The 12,430-nt window shown below is 42.5% G+C and overlaps 1 protein-coding gene across 2 annotated transcripts in view; it reads left to right on the top strand.

Annotated features, from left to right (window-relative positions):
- Positions 1 to 11,049, top strand: part of HAUS1 (HAUS augmin like complex subunit 1) — a 43,354-nt gene extending 32,305 nt beyond the window's left edge. For both annotated transcript variants that reach the window (XM_033935135.1, XM_033935126.1), the window contains 4 exons: positions 708 to 773; positions 8,411 to 8,482; positions 8,592 to 8,639; positions 10,405 to 11,049. In XM_033935135.1, coding sequence (XP_033791026.1) covers positions 708 to 773; positions 8,411 to 8,482; positions 8,592 to 8,639; positions 10,405 to 10,488 — 270 coding nt within the window. In that variant the 3' untranslated portion in view covers positions 10,489 to 11,049. The remainder of the gene's footprint in view (positions 1 to 707; positions 774 to 8,410; positions 8,483 to 8,591; positions 8,640 to 10,404) is intronic.
- The last annotated feature ends 1,381 nt before the right edge of the window (positions 11,050 to 12,430 follow it).

The raw sequence follows: 12,430 nt of genomic DNA, 5'->3' as shown, positions 1-12,430 counted from the left end.
GGGTGGATGGAAGGGGCAAAAGGGTCTTTCTTCCATGATCTTCTGTGTTGCTATAGGTGCAAATTGAACTTTAATCTCTCTGAATATAGGAAAATTTAAGCACAGTAACTAACTAGACTTGAGTTACCAATGGAAAGGCATGGTACAAATAAATACTGTTAGTGAGGGTACAGTGCCTTACTGTATTCTTTAAACATACTTTTAATAAATCCTGCAGTCGCAAATTTTGTCAGGTGTGGGAGCACTTCTGGCAGGACCTCACACCGCGTGCTCGCAGTAGACTTTTGAATCTTTAAGATTTTATTCCTACTCTCAGCGGTTGGACTGGCCATGGATTCTTGGGGAGGGGAGGAGAGGGGGGGATGGGAGGGGAACTGATTATATTGTTGAAAATGTTATTTCCTGAATGGTACTACTGTTTGTATTTGCTTCTTACTGCTGAAATAATAAAAATCATTTAAACATAATAAATCCTGCAGCACATACAAGTAATGAGACTAATTTATTCTCTTATTTTCTGCATTTAATGCTCTGACCATACCTGTTTTCTAGAGAAGGTAACTTCTTTCTTCTAGTCTATTATCACTTTTAAGAAAAGAAGCAAATAGTTACTTTTTGGGGGCACATGCAAAAAGTGTTTGCACAAGTTAATTTTTACTGTGTCAGCTGTATGTTAAACTTATCCTATCTTCCTTAATTTCATATAGGAACAGTTTTCTGCTACTGGAATGGATCCATCCTTATCTCATCAGTCATTGGTGGCCCTCTCTGAGGTTGGTATTTTTGTGGTGTACTAAATAGAACTTAAGGAGAAAATTAGCACTGAGAACCACATTCTGGAAAGATTCTCGAATGGGGATGCAACCATGCTCCCTCTAAGAAGTGGCTGGGCGCGTGCAACCTTTTGAGCGAAAAGTTCTAAAATCCAACAGTTTTTGAGCCCAGTATTACCCATGCATTTCTGTATATAGCACCAAAAAAAATCACACACAGTAGATTTAATTTAATTTTGTTTAAAAGTCAGATCGGGTCAGCATTTTTGTGAGCAGCTATGCAATGACCACATAAAATGTATGAGCGATTGCTCGCATTACATTAGTATTTTGTGGATCGCTAATATTCCCCATGAGGAGGTCTATGTGGTTTACAGGTAAGAAGAAACTGGTCATATCCAGGAGTTAATAGATATTATATTCGTTGCATACATAGGGTTTACAATCTTATGTGGGAATCAAGATATCTCTATATGTGGGGGCCAGGTGGTTTATATTGTGTGTTCATTATGATGTAGTTTCATCCTCTTCTAAAGATATTATTTTGTTAGGTATTTCATGAATAGATAGGTTTTCAGGTCTTTATGGAAGCTTTTATAGGAGTGGAAGGTTCTTAGTTGAATTGGGAGAGAACTCCACCATTTTTCAGCTAGATATGGAAAGGTTGTTGAATGCCCCTGTATTGCTCCATGGAGCGACCTTATCTGGAGTATTGCATTCAGTTCTGGTCTCCTTATCTCAAGAAAGATATAGTGGTGCTGGAGAAGGTTCAAAGAAGAGCGACCAAGATGATAAAGGGGATGGAACTCCTCTTGTATGAGGAAAGACTAAAAAAGTTAAGGCTCTTCAGCTTGGAAAGAGACGGCTGAGGGAAGATATGATTGAAGTCTACAAAATCCTGAGTGGAGTAGAACGGGTACAAGTGGATCATTTTTTCACTCCGTCAAAAATTATAAAGACTAGGGGACACTTGATGAAGTTACAGGGAAATATTTTTAAAACCAATAGGAGGAAATTTTTTTCACTCGGAGAATAGTTAAGCTCTGGAATACATTGCCAGAGAATGTGGTAAGAGCGGGTAGCGTAGCTGTTTTTAAGGAAGGTTTGGACAAGTTCCTGGAGGAAAAGTCCATAGTCTGTCTTCCTGGTGGCCATTACTTCTGTGAGATGTGTTTCTGAGCTGCAGGTTTTCTCTTGTAGGCCTCCCTTCCTGTGTTTTTTTTCTAGGGAGCGGGTTGTGCTGCAGCCTGTTCCTTCCTTTCTGCCGAAGGTGGTCTTGCCTTTTCATGTCAATCAGTCTGTGGTCCTCCCAGTCTTGGGTAGTCGGGAGGGTTTTTCGGAGCAGAGGCAGTTGCGCAAGTTGGATGTCTGTCGGGTTCTTCACTCTTATGTTCAGCAGACCCAGGAGTTCCGGAAGTTGGATCATCTTTTTGTTCTCTTAGTGGGTCCTCGTAAGGGGGACGACGCTTCTATGGCTACCAATGCGCACTAGATCAAGGACACTATTGTTTCTGCATACCTTCTTCAGAAGCCTGTTCTGGATTTTCTAGTGGCTCATTCCACTCGGTGTCAGGCAGCTTCTTGGGCTGAGTCTTCTCTGGTGCCTACAGTGGATATCTGTAGAGCTGCAGTTTGGTCTTCTCTGCATTCCTTTGTGCAACACTACCATGTGGACGTCCAGGCACGTTGGGACACGGTATTCGGTAAGTGTGTTCTGGTGGCGACCCTACAGGGGTCCCACCCATGTTGGGTACTGCTTTGGTACATCCCATCGGTGAAATGTACCAGTCTGGAGAGGTGCTAAAGAAGGAGAAATTAGGTTCTTACCTGCTAATTTTCTTTCTTTTAGATTCTCCAGACCGGTATAGTCCCCACCCTGTCTGTCTTGTTCTTGTGGGATTCGTGTGAAGTGTGATTTTTTTTTTTTCTTGCAGGTTCTAGTTTGTTTTTTTTCTAGGATCGGAGAGATTAAAGAACAGCGGTTGTGACTCAGCTGGCGTAGCTGTGGGGATGTTTGATGAAGGGGCTTTTTCTATGCAATTTCCAACAGAATTGCTCTAGGTTTGTTTTTCCTCCTCTTCGGAGTGTTGTTGCTGTTCTAATTAGCACTTCTTAGTTTGGCAGACTGGTTGTATTACAGCCAAAAGGTTTTGTTTCAGTCTCCACCTGCTGGTCATGGTCACCTGTATCAGTGAACTGTACCGGTCTGGAGAGTCTAAAAGAAAGAAAATTAGATTTCTCCTTTTAATGAGAGGTGGTTATCAAGAGCATGGTCCTACTTATTCCTTCCCTGCTGGCCTGGTGGTTTGGAAGCTTTGGGCTGCTGCTTCCCTCGCAGGAGTCTCAGGAGAAGGTAAAGCATGCACATAAGAGTTGCACTTACTTAGAAATTTTTGTGCACATTCTGCCCCTTTAATTTCCCATTTCTCAATGCTAACAGCACACATATGATTTGCATGTTAGCTTCCAGAATTGGGAAGTTTGTTTATTGGCACTGCTTTGGCAGTATTTTCCAGTGCTGTTCCTTACAGTGCCAGAGTTCTGAGCATGGGCCTGCTAGATCTTTTTCTTGGGTGCTGACCAGTGTGGAACCTAGTGCCTGGTAACTAAGATTTGGATTATTCTTCCCAATTGGCATCATTTTGCATTTGTCCACATTAAATTTCATCTGCCATTTGGATGTCCAGTCTTCCAATTTCTTAGTCTTCCTGCAATTTTTCATAGGCTTCATGTGTTTTGATAACTGAATAGTTTTGTGTCTTCTGCAAATTTAATCACCTCACGTTTCATTCCAATTTCCAGATCATTTTTAAATATGTTAAATAGCACTGGTCCCAGTATAGATCCCTGCAGCACTCCACTATTCACCCTACTTCATTGAGAAAAATGGACATTTAACCCTACCCTTTTTGTTTGCTGTCCAATAACCAATTCCTAATCCACAACACAGTATTGCCTCCTATCCTATGACTTTTTAATTTTCTCAGGAGCCCCTCGTGAAGAACTTTGTCAAAAGTTTTCTGAAAATCTGGAAACACTACATCATCCGGCTTACCTTTATCCACATGTTATTCACACCTTTAAAGAAATGAAGTATGTAAATTAGTGAGGCAAGACTTCTCTTGGCTGAACCCATGATGACTCAGACCCATTAAACTGCGTTTGTCTAGGTTTTCCATAATTTTATTTTTTAAAATTGTTTCCACTATTTTGTCTGATACTGAAGTCAGGCTTACCAGCCTGTAATTTTCCAGATCTCCTGTGGAACCCAATTTAAAAATCAGCTTAATGTCGGCCACCCTCCAATCTTCCCATACTGTGAACAATATTAACAACAGGTTACAAAATCACTATCAGATCAACAGTTTCATGTTTGAGTTCTTTTCGTACCCTGGGATAATCTAATATAATAAAACGCTAGACGCGCATGCGCACTCAGATCTGCATAATCTGAAATCCCTGATCCGTGAGATGTATGTCCGTGGCTTTGCAGACGTGCGCATGCGCGAGTCCCGAGCCTTATTGCTTGCCAGCCGCAACCGTTGCACTCCCTGCTCTCCAGATCGCGGTGTACAGACCGGTAGGGCACTGGGAGCTAGGGAGAAAGCAAGGGCTCAGTCTTCGTCTTCGCCCCTCCCCCCCCAATCCCCATTGAGCCTCCCACCCGATTTTCTCTTCCGCGGTCTGGCCGGCTACCTTAGTCCCTTGCCGCCACCCCCTTCCCTTCCCGCGGTCGACAAACCTCTTGGCTCCAGCAGCGGCCGCAGCACTATAAACACGCTGCTTCGCGGCCTCTACTGCCTTGATTTGCTCTTCCGTTTCTCTGATGACGTCATCAGGGACACGGAAGAGCAAATCGGAGCAGTAGAGGCCGCGAAGCAGCGTGTTTACAGTGCTGCGGCCGCTGCTGGAGCCAAGAGGTTTGTCGACCGTGGGAAGGTAAGGGGGTGGCGGCGGCGGCAAGGGACTAGGGGAGCTGGCCAAACCGCGAGAAGAGAAAATCGGGTGGGCCACGAAGAGACAGGGAGGAACTGGGAAGAAGGAAGAGGGAAAGGGGCCTGCTTTGGGGGAGGGGTGTGCTTGGAGACAAACAGCTTTGCTTGGGGGGGAGACAGAAGGGGGGCCACAGAGAGACAGGGAGGAACTGGAGCTGGAGAGGGAAAGGGGCCTGCTTTGGGGAAGGGCTGTGCTTGGAGGCAGACAGCTTTGCTTGGGGGGGGAGACAGAAGGGGGGCCACAGAGAGGGAGGAACTGGAGCGGGAGAGGGAAAGGGACCTGCTTTGGAGGAGGGGTGTGCTTGGAGGCAGACAGCTTTGCTTAGGGGGGGAGACAGAAGGGGGCCACGGAGACAGAGTCAGGGAGGAACTGGAGGGGCAGAGGGAAAGGGGGCTGCTTCGGGGGGAGGGGTGTGCTGGGAGGCAGATCATTTTGTTTAGGGGGGAAGACAGAAGGGGGGCTACGGAGAGACAGGGAGGAACTAGAGGGGGAGAGGGAAATGGGGCTGCTTTCTAGCATCCGTTAATGTAACGGGCTTAAAGACTAGTATATATATATATATATATATATATGTCTAAATAAGATTTTTATGAATGCTGGGAAAGGGTCCCGCTGTCTCAATAAATGTAGAATACTAAAACATTGGAAGCAGGAGGGGAATTCTGGCAGATAAATGTAGGCTTATTGGAGGGAAACGAGCCACAACCTCCAGTGTAGTTTCACTAATGCTTCCATTTTCATATGTAGATCCCTGAGGTAAGCTAGATTTGGACTTAAAATGTGTATGAGTACTGCCATAGTAAAAGGGGGGGGGTCCGCCCTGGATGCCGTATTGGTGAGGGTGCCAACACCTATCCTCCTCTTCCCCCGGCTACCGCACGTGCGCCGCTTCCCTTCCCCAGTACCTCTTTAACATTTGCGGGGCGAACAGCAACCCTAACCTGTTGCTCGCGCCAGCGTTGGCTCTTCCTCTGATGTCACTTCCTGGGACGTCGGAGGTAGAGACTACACTGGCGTGAGCAGCAAGTTGGGGATTGCTGCTTGTGCCGTGAACATTAGAGGTACGGGGTAAGGAAAGGGGGCGCACAGCAGGAGGGGGATGGGGGGACGCAGAAGAGGGAAGGGAAGTGGAGGGGCGCCACCACCCCAGGTGCCTCTCATCCTCGCTAAGCCATTGTATAAAAAGGAGGGCTTAAGATATATTAACTGGGGAACTTTGGGGGAAAAGAGCCATTTCTGACAAGATGGGCTTCACTTTAACCAGAATGGAATCTGGCTATCGGTGCTAACAAAAGAGAGAAAGCAGCATTTTAAACTAAATCTTCGGGAAAGACAGTTGAAATCACTGATGCCTGAATAACTAAGGCATCCGTAAAGGAACCTGTAAAAAACAAACAAACATGAAAATTTTGTTCATATCTTATCAAGGTGATTTAAGACTAGGTGGCTCACTCTCAAAAAAAAAAAAAAAAGCCGACAACTCTGATTTCAAATTTGAAGTAAAATTAAAAAGAATACATTTAGATATTTATTTACTGGTATCAGAAATCTTGAAACTGAGAAGACAGTGAGGCCCCCAATTCTATATAGATCACCTAAAAACTCTGTGCCGACTGTAAAAGTTAATAACTCAACTATATCCTCCAACACTTAAAATGCTTCACACTAATAAGAGTGGATGTCAATAACGGCTCTGGGGGATCCTTGATAAAGCAAATCTTTTGCGAAATATGTTGCATCACTAAGTCCCAGTAGCGTGAAAGTTGAGTATGAAATTCATTATAAAACTTCTAAAAAAAAAAAAAAAAGTACATCAATGTTGAAAAAATTTTTAAATGAATATAAAATATGATAAATGAAAACTATACACCGATATTCCCACCAGATAAATATCATTATCAAAGGTGGAGGAGGTGTGTCTGAGGCCTTATTCTATGAAATTATCCGAATATTATTAACGGGTGTTTGGAAAAGGTGGATTACATTGACATTAGTGTGAAGCATTTTAAGTGTTGGGGGATATAGTCAAGTTATATTCTAGTCTGAACTCTAACAACAATCCTAAAGTGATAAACAACGAGCCATCTTTAGGGAGACGTTAAAAGTTAGGCACACTATATAGAATTACACTTGGAGCTGCTTAAGCGGCGTTAGGCATCCTAACTTTAGGTGCGCTGTATTTATGCTAGGGTTTTCTTGGCCTAAAACAGGTGCCTAACTCAAACACTCCCACAATCCGCCCCTAACCACTCCATTTCTTCTACTACTACTAGGTAGGTGCTTTGGCCTAGATCAGGGATAGGCAATTCCGGTCCTCGAGAGCCAGAGCCAGGTTAGGTTTTCAGGATATCCACAATAAATATGCATGAAATAGATTTGCATCTCAAGGAAGCAGTGCATGCAAATCCATCTCATACATATTCATGGTGGATGTCTTGAAAACCTGACCTGGCTCCGGCTCTCGAGGACTGGAATTGCCTTCCCCTGGACTAGATGTCTACTTATAGCATTGTGTTTTTCAAGTTAGGCGCCTAACTTTCAATTAAGTCCAGTTAATGGCAATTAAGAGGTGTTAACTGGCAATTAACTAAGTTAGGTGCCTATAGAATTTTGGGGTTAATGTATAGCACTAAAAAAAGATATCTCAGAGACTGTGGGAAAGGAGAACCAATGGACCAAGGTAACTAGTGTATCAAAATAGCATAATAGACAGAAGTGTCAATGGTGTGACATTATGTTAAGGATGCTGCAATCAGAATGCAAATTCTTTGGGAATGCACCATACTCTGGGGGAGGGGGAACCCACAAAATTCAGTAATGGTTTCTGATGGCACCAGTCATGTAATTTCTCTCCATAAAGATCTTTATCTCCTGAAGAAGCAGGCCAGAGTTATGACTTAATACTAACCAAGTCCTAGCAAGGAAGTTGTCTGGGTGGGTTCTCCGAGCTTTGTATATGGCTTGGATGGTTTCCCCATGTTGTCTTTGAAAGCCAGTATTAATTAAGGTATTGGGTGTGCCTTTTACATGCTTGTGTTAACTTGTTTTGAAGACAGACATCTGGCTGTTTCAGAATGTACTTTTTTGGCTCAGTTTTACCACTGGGCTGATTCCTCTTATGAGAGACTCTACCAATATACGCCTAAGAGAGCAAAGTGGTGTGTCTTGTGTTAAGACTATGAGTGTGGGAGCATTGATATGATGCAAATGCTAAAGACACAATTCAAGTGAAGTCAAAGTTACAGGCTACTTTTAAATTACAGGCAAGCCTGACTCTCCAGCCTCTGTGCTATTTTTTGTGCCTATGGTCGAGGACTAAAAAATTAGATTTTAGCTTACAAAATACAAGGGATATTAGCTTTGTATAGGAAAATCAATCTAGTACACCCAGCTATGCATTTTTTTGTTATTTTTCATAAAATACTGCTTTTAAAATCAATATTGGGTTACCTTGACACCTCCTTTTGCTGAAACAAGACAATGATAAACTTGACTTTTTTAAATTTGTGAGTACCAATACATTGTAAACATCCTATGCGGCCCTCTCCCACCTTGAGCCCTCAGAGACATATTGGTTTAAAAATCATACCTTGCACTTCTTAAAACTTGCAGACCATATCTTGTCATATTTTTATTTACAGAAAAGAACCAAACTGAAGGAAGAGGCTGTACCCTTGAAGAAGAAGCTAGAGTCGTACCTTGATCTCTCTCCTGTAATTATTATTATATGCAGTTTCACAAGTTTTCCTTTTTGGTTCTATTTCTAAGTAAAAATGTCTTCTGCCTGGATCATGTACAACAGTTTTTTTATTTTCCTTTTAGAACCCTTCGCTTGCTCAAGTGAAGATTGAAGAAGCCAAGAGGGAGTTGGTAAATGTTGCATAAGAAGCATTTTTCAGGGCTTATAGCATAGTTTCCCCCCAAAAGGGGTTATCAGTTTGGAAATGCAGTCAAGAACCATCTTTTTTTTTTCCTTGAGTCTGCACTTTACCATATTTCCCCGCATATAGGCCGCAGCCATGCATGGGCCACAGAAAAGGGCAGCCTATGTTTAAAAACTGGAAGATGAGCCGCCCCATGGTATTAGCCACAGCTTATCTTCTGGTACCTCCTCTGCCTTTTAAAATCTTCCTTGGAACCCCTTGGATGGCGAATCTCAAGCGGTGCAGGGCAGCCGCAATCTCTTCAGCATCTGGCCTGCCCCTGCACCGCCCGCTGAATGGCCGATGTCGGCTCTCGTAGGACTCACAAGAACTAACATCATTCACTCAGCAAACAGTGCGGGGGCAGGCCAGACGCCGAAGAGATTGCGGCTGCCCTGCACCACTGGAGGTCTGCTGTCCAGGAGGCTCTGAAAAAGGTACCGGGGATGATGATTAAAATTTTTTATATAGGCCGCCCCATGCATGGGTTTATATATGGGGAAATACGGTATTACAGCAGAAATGTTTGTTTTGCTACCCTTGTCCTTTATCACTATTCAGTGATTTATTTCTTTTCAGCAGATTTCTTTTATATTTTTTGCTCGGTGTTTATTGTCATTGTGTGCATATGTAGGCAGCCAGCCAGGGACAGCATTTCTTTTTCTATTTGTCCCAGCTTAATAGCCAGGCTAGTATCTGGCACCATGAGCTTTCATTCACACTAGCTGGGTGTTTTCTCTTTGGTTTTTTTTTTTAAATCTCCTCCTCCTCCCCTTTCCTTCTTCCACATGCATACTTCAGTTGCACCAGTTCAGCAATCATCTCAAACTGGAGAAAGCACAGCCTGTTTTCCTTCAGAACCTGACAGTCATGAGCTTCTAACAGGCTGTTTAGGCATTCCTCCATACAATGGCCACAATTCCTTTGTAGCGTCCCTAGCTCTGGCCAACATGGGAATGGAAATCAGAAACAGGAATGTTCTGCATGGAAGTGCAAAATATGCAGCATTTGAGTCACCAGACTGCGATATGATTCGTTTGAACTGCTGAATGTTTTTCGCTATTTACATATGCAGAACAAACTTAATATTTGGGTTGTAATGAAAATCATAGCTATGTTGCAGTAATTCTCTCTTGTGATCATTTTGCTATATATGGATTCTTATTTTGTTCATGCATTGACTTGGCATCTGAAAATTGTAGGCTGGCTGCTAGTATGGATTTTAAGCAATGCAATAAATGTCAGAATACCATGTATCCCCAAAAATAAGACAGTGTTTTATATTAATTTTGGGGCCAAAAAACACATTAGGGCTTATTTTCAGGGGCTGTCATTTTTTTCATGTACAACAATCATCTCTCCCTTCCTCTCCTCCACCCCAATTTTTCCTCTTTCCTTTCTCCTCCCCCACCATGTGTATCTTTCCTCCCCTCTCATCCTCCTATGCAGCAGAACACCACCAAACCTCCCACCGTGAGACTGACACCTCTGTTCCGAGGCCTCTTAAAGCAGCAGGGGTGGGGGTTGCTGAATCGATGAGTCCAATTTTTTTCAGCAAATCAGGCAGCACTAGTGTCAAGAATGGAATCGATCTTAACTAGGGCTTATATTAGGAGCATCTTTAAAAATTATGTTAGGGCTTATTTTCGGGGAAACAGGGTATTACATTGCATGGGATTTAAACTAATTGACTTTTGGTTTTCTTTCTTTAGAGTTTAATTGATGCAGAATTTACTAGAAAAGTGGACATGATGGAGCTTGCATTACCAGAACAGAACAAACGCCTCTTTCCTTGATGCTGATTATCTGGAACAGCTGGGTTTTTTTTAATGTGCTAATGGAATGCTAAAAGAGATTACTGTTCACAATGTTTTATGTAATTTGGCATATAACTTAGAATCTTGAAGGTTGTAACTTTGCTAGCCAAGCTGTTCACTACAAGTCTAGCTTGCTCTACTCTCAGGAAATAATAATTCAGTTAGTTGCCATTAAGAAGTATTAACATATAACAAGTGTGGGGGGTATTTCCTCCCAGAAAGTCTTAAAACATTAATAAGTGTGTTTTGTGTCTATTAAATTAACCAGTGCATATGTTGAACCAAAGCATTTTTTGATACCTTTATATGGAAGAGTCTGTTCACATTAAATCTTAGGCATTCCAGGAAGAATCTCCTTGGTACAATGCCAGTGCTACACTGAGCATTATCCATACATTGTGAGACTGAGATTATGTTCCACATACTCAAGCTTAAGAATTAAGTTTGTTACTGTCACAGTATGTGCAAACCGTTTTTTGGGGACTTGCCATATCCACTGTATAGTGTCTTATCTTGAATTAAAACTACAATGATGCTAAATGCCTTTGTTTTTGTAACTTACCAGCCTGATTCTGGAAAACAGTTGATCAGTTAGCCAGTGATGTCTAGCTAGTCAGCGATGTCTAAGTGAAATTAGATTAAGTTTTGATATGTGTAAATTTAGACCCAAGTTGCCCCTTCAGATACTCTTCACCATAATTAGTCAGCTTCCAGCCTTTAGGAGGAGAAGATAATCATTTAGGTCCTAAAAAAACAGCTTTAGAGAATATCCAATCTTTCAGTTTATATACCGGATATGGGATGGGGTCTGTTTTGTCACTTAAGAAGATGCAAGAGTCAGGGGAAAAGATGGAAATAGGAACTAGAAACCCAGAAATAAGCTTTAGCCGCTCTAGAAAGTGTTATAACAAAAACCTCTCATGAACCACAGAATCAGTCTATGGAGTAAATGCAGCAAAGATAAACCACCTGAACAAAAGTCAGGCTCCTAGCTCCTCCAATCAGAGCAAGGGCCCAGTGTTCTAATCTAGTGACAGGGTGGGGCCTGAAGGAAGAGTCTGTGGGACTATAGAAGACTGGAAGATGAGACAGAGCATGGTCTTCCTTTGAGAGAAATGGTGGACAGAATGTAAAGTCTGCACTGTAACGAAAGAGGTACTGATTATTTTTCCTGGTGACTTACTTGTTGCATTGCATGAACCCTACCTGTCCCCTTAATTAGATCTACCCAGGAGCTAGGGATAATTCTTGATTCAACCTTATCCGTCACAGTCCAAGTGATCAATCTATAAACTATGTCTAATCTGTTCCATATGCACCCTTCTATATCCTTCCTTCAGCCTTAAATGTCCTAGTCCACACCCTAGTCATTAGCCATCTTGATTACTGTAACTCACTATATAAGGCATAAAAATTAAAGATTGTAAATGGCTACCAATCATCCACATCATACAACCATTAAGCAAATCAACAAACATTGTAAATTTGACTATACCACTCCTCTGAGGCCATACACTGGCTCCCAATTACTACTCTTTATTATTTCTGTAGTGCTACAGACGCTCACAGCACTGTACATTAAACATGCAAGAGATGGTCCGGGCTCAAAAGAGTTTACAATCTAATATGACAGACAAACAGGACAAAAAGTGGTGACTCAATATAAGGTGCTCATGTAGGGAAATAGGGTAGAAGACTGACAGAGGGAATGATAAGCAATATGGTGCTTTACAGTTGGTAAGGTTAGGACTTAAATGCAGCTTTCAGCCTGGATTTGACTAGTGCCAGAGATGGAGCTTGACGCACTGAGCCCGGCAGGTTCTTCCAGGCATACTGTGCAGCAAAGCAGAACAGACATTAACAGGGCGGAGTATGAGGAGAGATATTGAGGAGCCACAGAGTGAATGCATTTGAAACTTGA

Source organism: Geotrypetes seraphini, chromosome 1 (genome assembly GCF_902459505.1).
Source record: "Geotrypetes seraphini chromosome 1, aGeoSer1.1, whole genome shotgun sequence".
In the NCBI taxonomy this organism is placed as follows: domain Eukaryota; kingdom Metazoa; phylum Chordata; class Amphibia; order Gymnophiona; family Dermophiidae; genus Geotrypetes; species Geotrypetes seraphini.
Note: the sequence above shows the minus strand (reverse complement) of the source record. Positions and strands in the feature narration are given on the sequence as shown.